Here is a 19,430-nt window from a genome sequence, read left to right as displayed (position 1 = left end):
GTGGCATAATATTAAGCCCTTTCCCTAATTCCCAAACTCGGTTTGAACATTTTTGGGGCCAAAAATGTTCCCTAACTGTGATGGATTTAAAATAATTCTCACAAAGAAGGCACACACACAGATGCAGAAAAAATGAATTAAAGTAATATATTTTTTTTAAAAAAGAAAAACATTTGAAGGAGGCAGGAAATTTGTTTGAACTCAGCTCCAACTTGTGACAATTTCATGTTAAACCTGCATGTTTCCACTCGTGCAGAGGCACCACTGTTAACAATTCTGATATTAAAACCATGTACAAATATTACTGCACGTGGAGTGAGCTTTTCTTTCCAAAGGGCTCCAGTCCTCCTGCAGCTGTTTAATTAACTCAGTTTTATACTACAGATGTGATCATGAATAATCATTCTCAGAGAACCAGATTTATTTATTACAGCTGTAATAAATATTAAAAAAAGGCTTAAATCCACTGGTCGGTCACATGGTTTGGCACATACAGAGTGACTTCACACGCACTGTCAACCAATCGAGTCTGAGCAGTGATGTCAGAGGTGTTGGGAGGGGCTCAGATTGTCTCATGACAAAGGCACTTACCCATAATTCTTTGTGGGAGGGGCAGAATTTCCACTGTGAGTAGGATTATTATTATTATTTTTATTTTTAAGAAAGTAGGTGGGGCTGTTTTAGTTCATCAGTTCTGAGAGCCCTCCCCCTATTTCAGTCTGTGCTGGGGTGACTGTGGGGGTCAGAAGTCACCTGCAGAAGCAGACTGAATGTGATTGGTCCCAAGTGTAGTGGAATATTAGCAGCTTCTACATGGCAGCTGTGTCGATCTGAACATACAGCTGCCGAACTCCTGCCTGTGGAGACAAAACCATTCATCATGGCTGAATACTATGTCGACATCCTACTACCATCAAACCATCACTACTGCTACTGAAAGTAACGTCTTAATGCATTCTGAATCATCCAGGAAAGTAAATCTCCAAAAGTTGAATCTGTTCATCTGGACGTAGCGTTTTGTGGGAGAAACGTTTCATCACTCATCCAAGTGACTTCTTCAGACTGAAGAAGTCACTTGGATGAGTGATGAAACGTTTCTCCCACAAAACGCTACTGAAAGTAACATTTGTAAGAATGGTGCTGCTGACAGAACCCTACATCTACAACTTCAACTGCCACCAGGTACAGTGTACTTGAATGAAGCTGTGTTTAGGTACCTGCGTGAAGATGTGGTGTGTCTGGCTAAGGATCCAGCGGGTGTCAGCGTCAGGGGCGACCAGCAGCTTTAATGTTCCGATATAAACATCAGTACACAGAGTCCAGAAGTGAGGCTCCTGCAAATTATACACTCCCTGCAGTTGCTGCACCTGGCCACAACACAACAAAACAAACATCAGACTTGTCCACTCCATTCAAGGGCTTGAGGTACAATTACCTTCTTAAATTAGTGCTACAATTGTTACTACTACCACTAAAACTAATGATAGTATCACGAAATGTACAGTTTATACGCTAAAATACATATTACAGAATCTATTCAGTGGCACCTTCGGTTTCTATTGTCATGAACTGCCAGAACCTGCAACAAGTAAAGAACTGGTTCTTATTCTACTAACTGTATCCTAAGATGATCTGTGCAAAGTCAGAGTTCCAGGAAAGGCAGCTGCATACACTTTTAAATTATTAATTTGTCAAGTAACTGACAAAGTACACCAAAATCTAACTTTATGCTAAATACTGATGTTTGCTCAGTTCCTACCTCTTCTTCGAACATTGAGTATGGTCACTACTCACCCTCTGGTAGCACTCTGGTAGGGCATGGTCTAGTGAAAATGGAGTTCTCTGCATCAGAATCCCAATAGACTCCTTTAGTAAAGGTACCACACTGAGGATCAAATGATAGAAGAGAGAAAGCTCAGACAGAAAGTAGAGTGTCTTTATTGGTTTATTTAGTTATGTTGTGGCAGTTCCCAACAACAGCCACCTCAAGGCACTCTGCATTGTAAGACCCCACAATTTTGGAGAAAAAAATTCCAGCAGTCAGACGATCCACTATGAGTAAGCAGTGACAGAATCAAGGAAGAACTCCCCTTTAACACAAGGAAAACTCCAGCAGAACCAGGATCAGGAGATAAAAGTTATAACATATAACAGGAAAACAAGGGGGAACAAAAAAAATTGCAATACTGTTCCACTGCTGTGCAAGAATACATTCATGTAAACATCCATGCCACTAGTCAACAAATTTTGAAATCATAGTCCAGGTTCAGACTCGTGCATGTACCATGAACCACAGTTCAGTGTGAAAATTGTAGAGATTCTTAAGATGGGTCCGAGTTTAACTCATTTACAGAATCTGTAGATTTACAACTGAAGTTCAGCTCCGTGAAGAGTTCGACTTTCCAGCTGCAGAAACTTGATACCTGCAGTTATGTGAAGGCCTCTCAGCTAACCACAGCACCACTCTGCTGACTCTTTAAATTGGCAGCTGTGCTCACTTCCAGCATATCAAACCACATCAACACATATGAACTCCATTTATCTTGGATTTCTGGGAAATCTGACCACTGCATTCACATTCAGAAGACCAGCGATTCGAGAACAGACTCCAGGACTGTATAAAGGACAATACCAGTGGTTTGGCATGTTGGAGTCCATTAAATACTAATTGGACATTCTTTACATTAGTGGAAACCATTTTCCAAAGAGTCTGTCAGTTTGTGATTGATTTTCTTTCTTCCAGGCAGATGCTGTTTCCAGCTTGTTTTTCTCTGGCATTCGACTGCAAAGCTGAAACCTGATTGATAATCCATAAGCTCTAGTAGTCAATGAGGAGGATCTGAAAGATGTTAAGGAATGTCTGCTATTGTCTGAAGAAAATGAGCTTTTTTAACATATGTTTCTGATAAGACAAAGTTACACATCATGAGCATTATTAAAGAATGTAAAATACTCAAGGGATCATTAAAAAATAAACTAAAAAAAAAAAGGTTCTCTCAGTCCTGCAGTGACTTCAGGCCTGAAAATGGGTTTTCATTATTAGAGAGTGGTTCACTTCTTTTTGGTATACGTCACTGTTATGCCACAGACCAGATCCTACTCAAGAACGGTTTATGTTCCAGATAGGAAAATGTGAAGTAATCACCTACTGACCCATCAGCTCCCTTAGATCTTCGGGTGGACATAGTTACTGCCTAAAAGTTTTAAAGACCAAGCATTGGTCATGGGTGCTGTAACTAAGTTTAAGGATATAATCATCCACAGTTATCTTCTTCATTTCCTTGTACCAACACAGAGCAGAGCAGCTACCTTAACACTACTCCAACAGAGGTCGATTATCTTGTTAATATTTTTTCCTCTTCATTACATATGACTCTGGATACTGTAGCTCCTGTGAAAAAGACAGCTTGACTAGTATTTGACTCCCTGGTATAACTCTCAAAAGCGCACCTTAAAGCAGATAACTCATAAGCTGGAGAGAAAATGACATATCACAAATTTAGAAGATGATGATCATTTAGCCTGGAGGAATAGTTTGCCGCTTTATAAAAAAGCCCTCCGTAAAGCTAGAACATCTTGATTGATTGAAGAAAATAAGAACGACCCTACGTTTCTCTTCAGCACTGAAGCCAGGCTGACAAAAAGTCAGAGCTCTGTTGAGTCAACCATTCCCTTAACATTAACTAGTAATGACTTCATGAATTTCTTGACAAATAAACTTTACAGTACATGTACTGATCCTAAAACGGGACACCTACACTGTTCTTCCTGACCCCACATCAAATTTGCACATAGAATAAAGCCTTTGTTTGATATTTGTTTTATATTTAATCTCAAAACAGCTCTGAGTCTGCAGCAAAGAATCTAAACTGAAATTGTCAGGAGCAGGTTGTGTTCAGAGTTTTAGTTTAAAAATCAGCTGGGAGTGCCACATTTTCACTATTTCTTTTATTTACGACAGGTTTTAAGCTAATTAAAGATTCTCTGCTAGGGGAATATGTTTTATATGTGCAGCTTCTTGAGCTGTACCTTTCTAAAACCATTGGGTGAAGCTCAAACTGTGTGCCACACTGTCAAAGGAAGGTCCGTTTATTAATTTGGTGAATTTGAAAATGTATAAATGTTGTTATATGTGATTCTAATCTGCTGGAACTGCAGCTACTGAAACACAGGACACACATCAAGTTAATCAAATTAAATTGTTCAAAATTAATTTCACTTTGATCTGCATCAAACTGAGGGAATTTCCACATCTCTTTTATCAGGCTGGGATACTACTGGGATGATACTGGGACAGTGAGCTTTAAACTGGATTCATTTAAACATTGAAGTTTCACAGCTCAAATGTACAGCCATCATCTTAGAAATCAACAGCAGCACTGAGAGAACCCTCCGTGATAAAATAATTAACTAGAAATAAAATGTTTATTTCACTGCTCTGTGCACTAAATCATCCGATTATGGGCATGTACACACATGTATTCGGTTCTCTTCTACTGTGCATCTTTTGCCCTGTTACTGTCCCCAAGTGGTCGCAGCAGGTCGCTGCCTCTCCCTGAGTCCGTTTCTGCCAGAGATCTTTCCTGTTAAAAGGGACCTTTTCCTTCTCACTGTCATCTGATTGTTCTGGTTTTCTCTCTACTACTGTAGGGTCTTTACCTTACAATATAAAGCACCTAGAGGCAACTGCTGTTGTGATTTGGCACTATGTAAATGAAACTGAATATAAAATATCAGAGTAAAAAAGGGTTTTAGCACAGTATTACTGTCCAGACCAATACTGGCTGATCAAATCACTTTATGAATTAATGGAAATTTCTGCTGTAGCGTTAAGTCTAGGCCACAGTTTTTGTATTCTCAGTAACAGGAAAACAATCATCACCTCAGTATAAGAAATATTAATAATAGCATCAATATAAGGACTCACATATGTCAGCAAATCCCTGACCACAATGAGGTGAGGGAAATGCACAAAGAAGTGGGAAAAAAATAGAGGGGCAAATTTGTCTGCCCTTAAAAAACTGAGCACAGTGAAGAGCGAGGACCCAGGAGGGAAAAAAGTCCAGCATTTTATTTGTTTCTATCAGCTGGCAGCACATGTAAAACACCAGGATACCAGCACATAGTTAACCCATATGCACCAGCACACGCAGAAATAGCGGCAACGACGGCGGCCATTTCTGTAGGTTACATCATAGCTCTACATAAATTCCCTGGCCAAGGCTAAATCAGACATTAAACAGTAAGAACTGATAAGGAAGTATCACCTGACTCCAATGAGGATGGCGATCAGCATGGAGCAGATGGGATCGGCAATCATTAGATCATATTTCTGCATCAGCAGAGCAGAGATGATCACACCGACACTGCCCAAAGTGTCTGCAATAATATGCAACAGGACTCCTGGAACACAAAGATACAACACACATCGATACAACTTTGATACATAGTGATCAGAATACAACAAGTTGAGACTAGTTTATGTAAGACAATGAAAAAGATACTAAAATAGGTTAAAAAATAAGTCCAAAAACGTGTTATATACTACAATACTACAAATCCAATTGTAAGTATAGTTACGAAATTAAGCTAAATAAAAAGTAGAACAAACTGCTTCATGTAAAGTGATGGAATCTAACATGTAGCGTAAAGTTCTCAAAGACTTAAATTTATAATTATACTCCTTTAGAGCTAGCTAGTAATATCTGTAGTTACTGTACACTACTGTTAAATCTGACAGAATGACTTTCACAAATTTGACTGCTCAGGAGGAGGAAGTACTTTAGCTCTTTACTTAAGTAAAAGTACCAGTGAAAAAGTTTGAAAGCACTCTGGTTCAAGTCCTGTGATCACAATCTTATTTATTTGCACAGGAAGGGCCAGAGCAGTCTTTTCCGAGGCGCCTGAGGTCTTAACATCTGTTGGACAACACTAAGCAGTTTCCAGAATTGTGCTGTGACCAGTGCCATCCTTTATGCTGCTGCATGCTGTGGCAGCAGGCTGACAGTTGCAGATGCCAACAGACTCAACAAACCGATCCACAAGACCAGTAGCGTTGTGGGGTGGAGCTGGACTCTCTTAAGATGGTGTCAGAGAGGTGGATGTTGTCCAAGATAAGGACAATGCTGGACAATACCTCCCACCCACTTTATGACATGCTGGCCAGTCACAGGAGCACGTTAAGTAAGAGACTGAGATTACCCAAAATGCACCACTAAACGACACAGGAAATCATGCCTGCCTGTGATCCTCTTGCTGTACAATTCCTACATCTAAAGTACAAATAAACACTGCAATAGCACACACTTCCTATCACATCCTCTACAGAGAAAATAAAGTCAGTATGAAAAGGGGGCACCATAATTTCAACTTCAGCTACATTCAACTTTGTGTAATATACTGTGATAGTTATATATTAGAGCTATTTTAATTTATTAGAGATATTCTATAATATACTGTATTATTTAATATTGGTACTATTGTTATTATATGCATTAGTCTTCCTACTGTCTTGGAGCACATGTGACCACATAATTTTCTCTGGGATCAGAGGACAAATGTACAGGGTACCAAATGCTAAGTTGATGAGGATGCTATGTACTGCATGCTCAGAAGACAAAGAGCTTTGGGAACACTTTCGGAATGCCCCTCCACCCCTGTAGTATGGTGTAGCACTGTGTGTGTGTGTGTGTGTGTTCATTTCTCACCCTGCAGGATCTGTTTGCTGGAGCCTTTTCCCGGCAGGTGTTGCAGTTCGTCTAAAAGGCAAAAAACAAATAAATAAAAAACACAAGTGAGGTTGCACATGTGCGAAGTCTGTACCATGCAGGTTTGTTTTACTACTAAATGAATTTCATAAACCAGGAGGTTCTGATGGCAGTTTGTTAAATCTACATGTGCATTCAAATGTTTTTGTTTTTTTACAATATACCGTATTCACAGATTCACATTTATACTATGTCTGCGCTAGATAAAAAGGTTTCTAACATTCACACACTGATGAATGCACTGGGAGCACCTTTGGCATGTAGTCTGAGGCAGCCAGAGATCAAACCAACAATCTTCTAATTAGTAGCTAACCTGCTCTACTCCTGAGCTACAGCAATCCCAGAACTGGATCGGCTTGACCGACTCAGTTCTTAGGGTTTTCCATTAGGTGGTAGTACCTGTTACCAGGCACTTTTTTTAGTTCCTACTTGGCTGGGGTTCCAAGCAATCCGAGGCCATCCGAAATTGTGAGCCACTGATTGGCTAGTCAGTGGCATCTGAGTGTGTCTCCTTCATGAAAATCAAAACCGCCATTTTTGAAGGAGACAACAACAAAGGAAGTGTCTGCACAAAAAAAATAACACTGTGGTCCCCGAATCTGACAAAAAAAAAGCCATACACCAAGCAGGAGATATACCATCACCTCAACAGCCTCCATTGTTGTGGTGTTCATGTTGTATACAAATGACATCACGGGACGTGACATTGCTATGACCTTTACGAGGTGGTCCTCAATTGTAATAGAAAATGAGTTGAGTCTAACTGAGCCAATCCAATCCAAGTACGTACTGAGGGAAAAGGGCTAGAAGTGTCTAAACTGTGTTTGTGGCATGCTCCTGCAGCATTTTCCTGGGTCAGACTCTCACCATTATAGTGTGGTTCCTCGTGTCCTCCATGACTGTGCCAATCTGCATGTTTGTCGTGGTGGTGATGTCCTCCATGACTGTGGCAATCTGCATGTTTATCGTGGTGCTGATGTCCTCCATGACTGTGGCAATCTGCATGTTTGTCGTGGTGGTGATGTCCTCCATGACTGTGACCGTGACTTGTGCTACCATTAAACAGAGAGTGACTGTGTCCGTGGTCTGAGGATGGAGAAGGAGACATCAGACAAGCAAAGATCTGCAGTGAAGTTGTACAAGGCTGCAGTCAACCTGTGAGGTTTTGCACAGATGTATCAATGTTCTAGTGGCATGCAGTAAAGTTTAACTGAGCCTGAGTTTAGTTCACTTGATTTACAGAGGGTCTACAGAGTTGCAGAGTCCCTATAAAAAGGTGGACAAGCTTCGAACATCTGCCAGGTTTACAATATCAAAGTTTTAGAGACCTGCTTTAGTGTTTGGGTCTGCAGAACACATTTTAGAGAGCTGCAACAATACTGTGAAACAGAGACCTGTGGTTACATGTTGTATCCCTGCACTCTGTACAGGCTCTACTTGATTGAACAAAAACTAGCTATGAGGGTTCAACTCCAATAATGTGATTTATTTATTCCTAACTCCATTACAATGAGGTTTTTAGGTATAAAGCCCAGGAATCCATGAAAAATGTAGGATATAATGCTGGGTAGTTGACACTAAAGATGCCATATTCTAATTTAGCTGAGGTATGACTAAAACTTTCTGTGGAAAATGGCTGGTGAAGGTACACCGTACCCGCAAACCTTTCTGACACCCCATGTCGTATCCGCGCTCTAGAAATGTAACTACACACTGGCATCAGTGCAGCCCGCACAGGTATGAATGCTGAAAACAGATTCATTTTCACTAGAACCAAACTGTGGAATCTACTCAAAGCACTTCAAGAGCGGCAGAGAGACTCTAGGCTAAATCTTTCAGGTGTATTACCTCCCTCTCCATGTGAGTGCCCATGTCCTCCATGCTGGAACGCAAAGATCCCGACCAGGTTCACCAGCAGACCGGCTACAGAGACAGGAAGCAGCCGCTCATGGTGAACATCTGGAGGCTCTAGAGCTCTCTGACAAACAGAGACAGATGGTCACATGCTGGCAGGTGTATATTCACTAAATTTCAGCATGCTCTGTTAAAGCTTAAGGCTATGTAACTACAAGAGAAAAAATGATTTGTTTCTACCCCAACTTTTGCAGTATTAGGAGAACTGATACAGGACACATGATCAGCTGGAAAAACCTACACAAGGGACTCATTGTTCTTACCTTGTTTAATCACCCAGTTGATCACCCAAGATCAACTGGGTGATCTACTGTATACACTCTTATTATATACTCAAAAGGTAAGTGTGACTGTGCTGTCTGATTTGTTGTTGTTATAATAATATAACAAATATAATAAATCCATCCATTCTCTTCCACTTATCCAATTCAGCATCAGAGGGGGCTGAAGCCCCGTCTCAGCTGCTACAGAGTGAGACGAAGGGTACACCCTGGAAATTTAGAATCACCAATTAAACTAACCCAACTAATTGCATGTCTTTGGACTATGGTCCTTTTAGTGGAAATGGGTAGAGGATAACTGAGTACTGGTACTGAATATATTATATCTGATAAAAGGTGAGATTTCTTCTGCTGAAGACTGACGGATGCAGCAGATGCGACTTTACTTCAGCTCCATCATCATTCCTGCCATTATGTGTGGAATATAACAAACCGTGTAGTGAAATTTTGTTACGTATTTCATTGATTTGATCATTTTTTATGGACAGGAAATTCTTTTTTCCTTACATGGGTGCTAATAAATTGCACATAAGAATTATTCCTTCTAGACTAAAGCAGTACCTCTCTGACAGTAATGAATCCGGGTGTGCAGATGTTGCAGCCATAGCTGGTCAATGTCATTTAAGCCATTATTTAACCTCGTTTACAGTGAATAAACCTAATCCAGAAAAGATTTGACTCTGAGTCAAAGAAAGATTGTTTGATTGATTCTCACAGCAACCAATCAAACAATCTCGTCAAATCGAAGGCTTTCTCCCTATAGGCTCCCATCTGCATGAAACTATTGATGCTGATGTCAAAGCTTTATGATTTTCATATCAGTATACTGATCCCAAGTTGCTCTCTGATGCATTCAATGTAGTGTGAATGTTAGATACAAAGCACTTAGGTGTAGAAAAATGCACTTGTGTCAGTGGGTGAATGAGGCATGTTGTATAAAGTATTTTGAGTGCTCGAGTACAGAAAAACAAAGAACCATAAGAAACAGTTCTTTTAATCCATTATGTTGGCCTACTTGTAATGCCATAACAGGCACTGCATAATAGGCAGACACACTTTGTAGATGTGATGGTTAAACTTAGGTAAAGTGGCAAATGTGTTACCTCGACTCCTTCCGAGAAAATGAAGAAAGCAGTGAAGATAAGGAAGAGCCCATTGACAAAGCCTGCCAGAACCTCTGCTCTCACATAGCTGAGACACAGACAGGACACAGACTGATTAAACACACTGACTGTCAGTCAGAGACCAGAAACAGAGCTCAGAGTGGATGCTCTCACCCGTAGGAGAAGCTATCGTTGGATCTCCACCTGGAGATGACGGAGGCTGCCAGACCTGCCAGCAGGGCAGTGCAGTCAAAAAACATGTGGAAAGAATCTGAGATCAGACCTAAACTGAACACATGACACACATGTAAAGAGATTCATTAAGAAACAGGAGCATCTGAAAAGATTATCATGCTGCTGCAGATAAAACGATGCTTTCAAATGGTTACGACACCCATCACGCTTTTCCTCTTTTTTTCTGTCACACATACACTACCAGTCAAAAGTTTGGACACACCTTCTTATTTAACTGTTTTTGTTTATTTTCATGACTATTTAAATTGTAGATTCTTACTGAAGGCATCGAAACTATGAATGAACACATTTGGAATTATGTAGCAAACAAAAAAATGTGAAGTAACTCTAAACATGTTTTATATTTTACATTCAAAATAGCCACTGTTTTCTTTGATTATGGCTTTGCACACTCTTGGCATTCTCTCGATGAGCTTTATGAGGTAGTCACCTGAAATGGTTTTCCAACAGTCTAGAAGGAGTTCCCAGAGAGGCTGAGATCTCTTCTCCTTGTTGCTTTTCCTTAGTAGTGGTTTCTTAGCAGCTTTTTAACCATAAAGGTCTGATTCGCACAGTCTCCTCTGAACAGTTAATGTGGAGATGTGTCTGCTACTGGAACTCTGCGTGGCATTTATTTGGGCTCTAATCTGAGGTGCTGTTAACTTACAATTTCTGAGGCTGGTGACTCGGATGAATTTATCCTCAGCAGCAGAGGTAACTCTTGGTCTTCCTTTTGGCCTCATGTGAGCCAGTTTCTTCGTAGCGCTTGCTGGTTTTTGCGACTGCACTTGGGGACACATTCGAAGTTTTAGCAATTTTCCAGACTGACTGACCTAAAGCTCTTAAAGTAATGATGGACTGTTGTTTCTCTTTAGTTAGCTGAATGGTTCTTGCCATAATATGAGTTCTAACAGTTGTCAAATGTACTGCTGTGTACCAACCTGACTTCCTCACAATACAACTGATGGTCCCAACCCCATTAAGAAGGCAAGAAACTCCACACATGAACTGTAACAAGGCACACTTGTGAAGTGAAAACCATTTCAGGTGACTACATCATGAAGCTTATTGAGTGAAGGCCAAGGGTTTGCAGCACTGTCAACAAAGGGTGGCTTCTTTGAGAAATCTAAAATATAAGACATATTTAGAGTTATTTATCAACTTTTTTCTTTTCTACAAAATTTCATATATCTTGCTTCATATATTTGATGTCTTCAGTATGTATCTACAATGTAGATAGTGGTAAAAATTAAAGAAAACATTAAATGAGAAGGTGTGTCCAAACTTTGACTGGTAATGTATACTGTTCCAGTGATGGATGCTCATATTAAATTTGGCTGAAGTTTCAAATTTTGATCTCAGTCTATGTATGTATGTAAAATGTTTTTTTTCCCTCAGAGCCAAAAGTTCAGCTCTAAACAGTTTCACAGTTTTTTCCCCTCTTGGCTTTATATGACACTTTATATGAGTGGATACCCCTAATATGGTCATTTCTGGCACACAGATTTGGCTGTGAGCACAGATCCACCCACATGCTGCTCAAAACTTCTGCTTGCCAATCAAAAGACAGGTAGTTTAAAGGGAGCGCAGCAGGAGGAATGAAGCAGCTTTTTTTCAGTCAATGGATGAAGTCCCAATGTAAGTCAAACAGGACTATTTTGAAATGTGACTTTTGTTAAATTCAAGAATCAATAAAATGGAGCTGGAAATGAGCAGAATAGCTCCACTTAAAAAAATATTTAAGACATGTGGAAATATTCTTTGCAAGAACGGGGAGCTCTGTTCCCTGCACATGTCCAAACCATCTGAGCCTTTCCCATGCAGCTGTGCTTCAGCGCTGGAATATTTTGAGTTTGGAAAGGCTGACTGTGGATTTAATCGCTTAATTTCTCACTCTATTACTATTTAATATTGTTCATTTTCCATCAGGTCACAGTATTTTCTCTCTGTAAATCCTGAAATAGTCAAAACCAATGATTCTTATGTATAGACAGACAAATATTTATTCCCCTTGTCTTCTTCTGTTAACAATAAAAACAACAACAATAATAATAATAATAATAATAATAATAATAACAACAATAATAATATCATCATTATTATTATTAGTAGTAGTAGTAGTAATAATATTATTATTACTATTATTATTGATGATTTGCTATTCATGTTTTGGTATTTTTCAGGATGCACTTTTAAAAATATTGGGAAGATTTGGAAAGTTTGAGTAGTGTAGTTTGTGTATCTGCTGGCTAACGGCAACTTCTGCTTTCAGTTTAAAGACGACGGACATTAACACACTCTGGCTTCCTCCATGCTAACACGAACACATACGTGGCACATCCTGAAAACAGCAGATTACACATACGTACACTGCCTGATGCTAACGCTATGTTAGCCTACCTGTTACTCCAGATACCATACGTTAACTCCACAAAGGCGAAGGACAGGTTCAGACATAGGAAGAAGAACAGATTTCTGGAAGTTTTATCGGCGAGGATAGACCTACAAAAAGCACACAACAGTATGAAAACCAGCAGCACAGATCATAGCATGAGCCACAGACCGCAGACAAATCCCTGTCATGAACTCCTAGAAATTATATATACGTATAACTGTCGTTCAAGCACAAACCCTGAAAGCTGACAATTTTTAAAAAACATTTAATGCAGAGGAAGCTAACACTGGCACAGATTCATTTAGGCTAGCCGGCCAGCAATAGGCTAGCAGCTTATCATTAGATGGCTCCCTTTTAGTCGCTATTAGCAGTGCGAAGATTACCTGAACCACCCGGAGAGTTTCAGCAGCAGGTTGTACTTGGTCGGCTTATACTCATCGTCTTTAATAGATAATGGTAACATTTTCACAACTGGAGACACACACACACACTCACACACTCACTTGATAGTTTAGCTACGGAATGCTAACTGTCAATTTCCGGTTTGTGAGATTTCACAATAAGGCGTCATTACTGTTACAGGTTGTGCTCGCCTGCCGTAAGTCATGTGGAAATGATGATGATGATGATGATGATGATTATAATAATAATAATTATTATTATTATTATTATATCAACTACACTGCAGTTTTGGAGAGATCACAACAATCACAATAGGATTTCTGTTATTGCTTTGCTGCTTGTTGCTCTAAATAAACAAATTTGGTGATATATAGTTTGGCTAAAAAGAGTGGGAGACAGTAGAAAGTATAGAGCAGTTAATGTGTGAGCAGTATAAAGTGGAGAAAAGTGATTTTAAGGGTTTTAGAAAACATTAGAAGAGTACGTTAGTCGTTTATTATTATTATTATTATTATTATTATTATTAATGTTGCTGTTGGCATTATTGGCATTATTATCACCAAATGAATGTTTACTTATTAAGGTAGTTAGAAACGTGTTTGTTTCCTGGCATTAGTTTGTTTTGTATTTGGCATACAGTCAGGGTCTGACCCCGCTTCCCGCTTTCTTATTTCATAATTTGGTTTGGTCCAGGTGCACGCGCTAGAGCGGCAGGATGGTTCAGTTAAAAGGGAAGTCTGGATTTCAAAAAAGAAAAGAGGGACAACTCAACTCATATAAGTCCGTACGAAAGAAATTGCTTAACTTTCCTATTATTAGTTGGTTTCATTTCTAACAGAAAATAATGTGTTTGAGTTATTTTAGCATGTATTTGGTGCAGACAGACTTTTAGTACATATGTATACTAAATTACTTATCTAACAGATCAAACCTTTGGCTCAGGCTTAGCTGAACCACTCCCATCTCCACACTCCTGTCCACTAACCCCACAGATATAATTAGGTGAGTTCTTTGATGTCAAATTGCAGGTGCAGCAGTAAAAAAAATTACCTTTGCAAAATTTTATAGATGAGAATTTAAAATTTCCCTCCCAGTTAATCTCCTTAGACCTGCCATTTACTTAAACTGTAATTTTGTGTGATTTATAATGGAAAAAGAAAAAAAAACACCTCCTCCACCAGTGGGCTGGTAAATTTGATGTGTAAAATGAGTTTACATAAACCAGCTGCCACAAAGACAATTTCATCCCCCAGACTGTCACTCTGATAATCACAGTCAAATAACCCACTGTTCTATCATTCAGGTATGGCATTAAACTTGTGAAATAATTTTGTCTTTTGAAAATCATCATGTATGATATGATAAATTAATCCTGGTGTGTAAAAATGATTTGTTGACTTGTTGTATTATATTAGGTTTTGTTCAGGTTTCAGTCTGTGTATACACGTGTGTGTTGATTATTAGACAAGGCAGACATCACGTATGGAGTTTATATTTTCTTTTTAAATAACTGTCATGCCTGGCAGCTCTTGCAATCAGATTCATCATCTGAATCCACTGTTGTGTCAAATATATTTGCTTTTCCCAGATGAGTTTATAGGATCCTCTTGTTTGTGATTTTCTTTTCTTTTATGTATTCATCTTCTATTATCCTATTATTTATGGCAATGCCAGAGTTGACAGGCAGGAAGAAGAGTAAAAAGGGAGACAATACATGAAAAGATAAGAATAAGAGGACAGATCACAAGTAAAAAAAACACTATCGGTCTTTAACCTGCACCTCTAAGAAAAAAATAGAAAAAACATACAGCACCTAAAAATAAAGAAAAATGAATCCAGCCTTTACATTACTGCCATCTTGTGCCTGCAGTCAGCTATTGTTGCCGCTATTGTGCTTATTTCATTTCATTTCACTGAAAAGCGTAGTCGTCTCTGAGGTTGTGTTCGTCTAGAGTTAACATTGACTGGAGTTGGCCAAGCTGAAAAGCCAGCAGCTATCTTCTGTTGGTTTGTGCATGCACATTGCAGGTTAACCTTTGGCCTGACTGTAAACTAAAGGGAGACCAGAATGAGAGGCAAGTTGCTGCTGGTCTGCTTTCACTGCTCTGAGATCAGTTATTACAGTCTGCACTTTGTATGGACACAACGAGCAAGAAAAAAAACCTCAGTGATTTATGATTGATAATTCACTTACATTGCCTAAAATGCATAGTTTGGGTGAGGTTGGGATAGAGCAACAAAAGTATTTGGATGAGTCTTCACATATCGTTCTCAGCAGAGTTTCCTGTACAGTGGATTCTTATGTTTGAGCGTGTAACCCATTTGGGAAATCCTTTGTCCTGTTTAGAGATATCTGGATTGTTCCAAATTGGTATTAGTTTACATGGCATAAGTGAAGAAAACAACAAACAAATCCCACCGTGGTGTCAGGGAGGTGTTCATGGTAAGGTTTTTAAAGTTTGCTTAGTTCCAATGAAAAGCAGGTCAGTGTTTTGGCTTCGATAGTGTTTTTAAAATTCTTCATAATGGTTTGTTTTTCCATAAAAATAATGAGATGTTTGAGTGTAGTGATTTAAACTAAACCATAGAGTGTTTATTAGGAATTTGTGACAAACGATTTTAGAATAGAATAGAATTCAACTTTATTGTCATTGCACATGTCACAGGTACAGGGCAACGAAATGCAGTTTGCATCCATCCAGAAAGTGCTTTAGCCGTGATATAGATATATTACAATATATATTAGCAATAATATAGATATGTAAGTATATTACAGAAATGGGTCTATTATGGTATGTTATCATGTACACAGTGTGAAGTATGTTATGAATATTCTATAACTATAAGTATGTACAGGCTATGAACAGGATATAAATATGAAAAAAAATATACAGAAATCTGAGATATACAGTTATACAGAAATGTGAACTATGCAAGTTATAAACAGTTGTAGGATTAAAAATTATCGTATGTACAGAATGATATTCACACAGAACTATACAGTAGTGCAGTTAAGATAAGTGAGATATGTGGATAATTGTGATAGTGATAAAGTGCTAGTGGTTGTGAGTGGTGGTTCAGTCCATGTTATTATTGTGTGTTTGAGGGTACAGTTGTCCATTGTGTGTGTGTGTAGGTGGTTGTGGGTGTGTGTATGTTCAGTCCATGAGTTTAACGTGGGTCAGATGTCAGGAGGCAGAGTTCAGGAGTCTGACAGCTGTGGGGAAGAAGCTGTTCCGGTACCTGGTGGTCTTAGTCCGGAGGCTCCTGTAGCGCCTCCCAGAGGGCAGGAGGGTGAAGAGTCCATGTGATGGGTGACTGGGTTCTTTGATTATTTTCCCAGCCCTTTTCAGACACCACTTCCTGTAGATGTCCTTTATGGCAGGAAGTGGTGCTCCGGCAATGCGCTGGGCAGTTTTCACGACCCTCTGCAACGCCTTCCGGTCCGAGGCAGAGCAGTTCCCGTACCAGACTGTTATACAGTTGGTCAGGATGCTCTCGATGGTGCAGCGATAGAAGTTCACCAGGATGTCTGAGGACAGGTGGTTCTTCCTCAGAGTCCTTAAGAAGAAGAGGCGCTGGTGAGCCTTCTTGACCAGCTTGGAGCAGTTGGTCGTCCAGATGAGATCCTCGGAGATGTGGACTCCCAGGAACTTGAAGCTGCTCACACGCTCCACAGCCGACCCTTTAATGTGGATGGGTGGATGTGGGTCAGCATTCCTCCTGTAGTCCAGGCAGAATCATCATTTTAATTGCAGCAACTCTCCATGAGTGATAAAAATTTGTGACATCAACCTTTCCCATTTTTAGTAAAAGGAATGTGATTCAACCGCACTAAGTCTGAAAGCCTGGTGGAAAAATTTAAACCTAAATATCTAATGTTATCTGGCTGTAGTGGATGTATTTAGAGGTAAATCTGTTGATTTATTCTAGTTGTTGAAGTCAGAGGGAGGGACAAACAGGGTGAAGGGAGACACCTGGGGAGAAACAGCTGAGCTAAATATGCTTAATGACACAAAGGGATGCAAAACTAACCATGATGCACACAGACCAAGAGACTATCACAATAAAACAGGAAATAGGCATAGAGACTATGACACATGAACTTGACAAAATGGGAAGCAAACATGGAGACATGACTGCCTGCGGGGAAAAAAGACAACCCTCAGGGCACTGAGGGACGGATATAAGGACACAAGTGGGGAGACAAAGGGTAACAGATACAGAGACAAGACCAACTTCACTCAGGACACTCCGGACAAGCGACAAACACAGATATGGGAACATAGGGAGGCAAGAATACAAGGGGGACTCCAAGCATAAACTGAATATACTTAACCTGTAACTAGAAACTGGAACTAATAGCGCAGAGGCCAAAATATTACATAACAAGACTCTAAATAAACCCAGGACCATGAACCCACGAAACAAACCACTGAGTGGATGACCAAGGAACCATGACAAAGTCCCCCTTATCCTTAAGGTACAGCTTCTAGACATCCCAAAACAAAACCTAGCCTGCCTGGGGCAGGCAAATAGGTTTGGAAGGAGGGCCTGAACCAAACACATAAGTAAAATCAAACTAAACAGAAAAAATACCAAAAAAATACCTCAAACTGTCCCGGGCTGTCCAGGGGGATAAACAACAGGTTCATGGGGCCAGCAAAGCCTTTGGGAGAGTTGCAGGGACAGACAGCTATAAAGCGCTCAGTCCACAGGGCTTCCCAAAAGGCAAACGGCTGTGCCAAAAGAACTCTGGGGTCCCCCCAGTGACCAGTAGTAGAGACAGCAGGGCTCGGGGGGCCAGCCCCAAGACCAGTGTTGGAGACCACATAGCTCTGGGGGCTGACTGAGTGGTCCGCTCTGGTGTCATGGCCAGAGGCTGGCAACAAATGAAGTCCCCTGGAGGCCAATGTCAGAGACGACGTTTCACCTCTGGTGGCCTGGCAGGGAGCCAGCAGTGAGGGCAGCAGCGGAACAGATTCACAAATGGCCAACAACACAGATGGTGACCCTCAAGTGGCTTGAAGGTCAGTTTGAGGTCAGCGTCGACGGTGGAGAGCCTTGGACTCCAGCAGTGTGGAAGACTTGGGCACTGGTTCTGGGTGCTCAGGACTGGAACAGAGATATACTCCACTCAGGGAGTGAAGTCACTTTAGCTTTATTGCTGATTACTTTCAAAAGATACCAGAATACACAAAGAGCCAACGGGAAGCACACTATTACCCCCCTCAAATAAAGCAAAAAAAAAAAAAAACCAACCCTGAAGGAACATTGAGACTATATATACATTCATAAGGTAGTGAGGCAGAGTAAAAACACCTGGGGAAAAAAACAGCTGAAACTAATCTCAAATAAAGGAAGTGAAAATTAACACAAGGCACAACAGACAACAGAGTATCATAGTAAAACAGGAAGTAACAAACAGGGATTAGAGACAAAGATTTTAGAAGATACAAACGAAAACTGGGAAGGTTTAATTAAACTGAAATATAAAGAAGTAAATGCAAACCAATATTCAAAATGTAAATAGAACACAGGAAGTAAAAGATTAAACCAAGAATATAAAACTCAAAACACTGGTCCACGACCAAGGACCATTACAAGAGGCTAAGAACCTCAAGAGAAGTGCTCAGTAAACAAAAGAAGTTTTGATGTTTTAGTGTATGCACATAAGCTTAATCTAAGCCTGTGACAAAAGTGACATTTGTGTAGAGGTCTTTGAGATTTCTGAGGTAAAAATCCCATCATATAACCATCCAAAAGTATACATGTCACAAGCTACGATGCTACAAAATTACGCTACACATTTAATTTTAGAGCAGGGGTCTCAAACTCTCAGCCCACGGCTCACGTCGCCCCGTCTTGCGGCCCGTATATTGACATGAAGAGATATAATCCAATTTGGCCGTTGAAGTTCCTTTTTTTGTTAGGGAGGATTTGTTTGTTGTAGAGTGCAATGTTAAAATAAGTTATTTAAAAAGCAAAAAGTTATTTAATATAAAGGCAATATGAGCAGAAGGTAAAAACATGTTTTGTGTGTTTTGTGAACATGTTTCTAATGTGTACATTTATGTCTGCATTTTTATTTTGTTAAATATGAACAAAATTATGACAGAAGTCCTGCCATGTGTCTGGCCAGAAAGAAAGTACAAATATGTTTATTTGGTAGTTCACTCAGTAAGTTAAGAATGGGGGGAAATTGCATTCCCATTTGCAGTTTTGTCTTGTTATGCAATATTTGAATTTTTTTTTTAAAAACCTACATTTTCAGAAATATTTGTGGGTGTTTTCTTGTTTGTTTGTTTGTTTGTTTGTTTGTTTTTTGTACTAC

General features: G+C 39.7%; 1 protein-coding gene across 2 annotated transcripts; it reads right to left on the bottom strand.

The window, feature by feature from the left end:
* Positions 1-133: 133 nt before the first annotated feature.
* On the bottom strand, positions 134-13,259 carry slc30a7 (solute carrier family 30 member 7). Of its 2 annotated transcripts, none has more exons than XM_019347094.2 (11): positions 13,078-13,259; positions 12,700-12,801; positions 10,240-10,353; positions 10,066-10,153; positions 8,616-8,745; positions 7,635-7,853; positions 6,708-6,758; positions 5,268-5,403; positions 1,795-1,885; positions 1,218-1,367; positions 134-857 (listed from the first exon to the last, which is right to left on the bottom strand). In XM_019347094.2, the coding sequence occupies exons 1-11, from the start codon at positions 13,155-13,157 to the stop codon at positions 810-812; spliced, it is 1,209 nt and encodes a 402-aa protein (XP_019202639.1). In that variant the 5' UTR covers positions 13,158-13,259; the 3' UTR covers positions 134-809. The 2 variants fall into 2 exon arrangements, with proteins under 2 accessions (XP_019202639.1, XP_019202640.1); XM_019347095.2 differs by having other exon boundaries at positions 10,240-10,348; positions 13,078-13,239.
* Positions 13,260-19,430: the final 6,171 nt, after the last annotated feature.

The sequence above is a fragment of the Oreochromis niloticus genome, linkage group LG17 (genome assembly GCF_001858045.2).
Source record: "Oreochromis niloticus isolate F11D_XX linkage group LG17, O_niloticus_UMD_NMBU, whole genome shotgun sequence".
Taxonomy (NCBI): Eukaryota; Metazoa; Chordata; class Actinopteri; order Cichliformes; family Cichlidae; genus Oreochromis; species Oreochromis niloticus.
The sequence above is the reverse complement of the archived record's forward strand: the minus strand, read 5'-3'. Positions and strand labels throughout refer to the sequence as shown.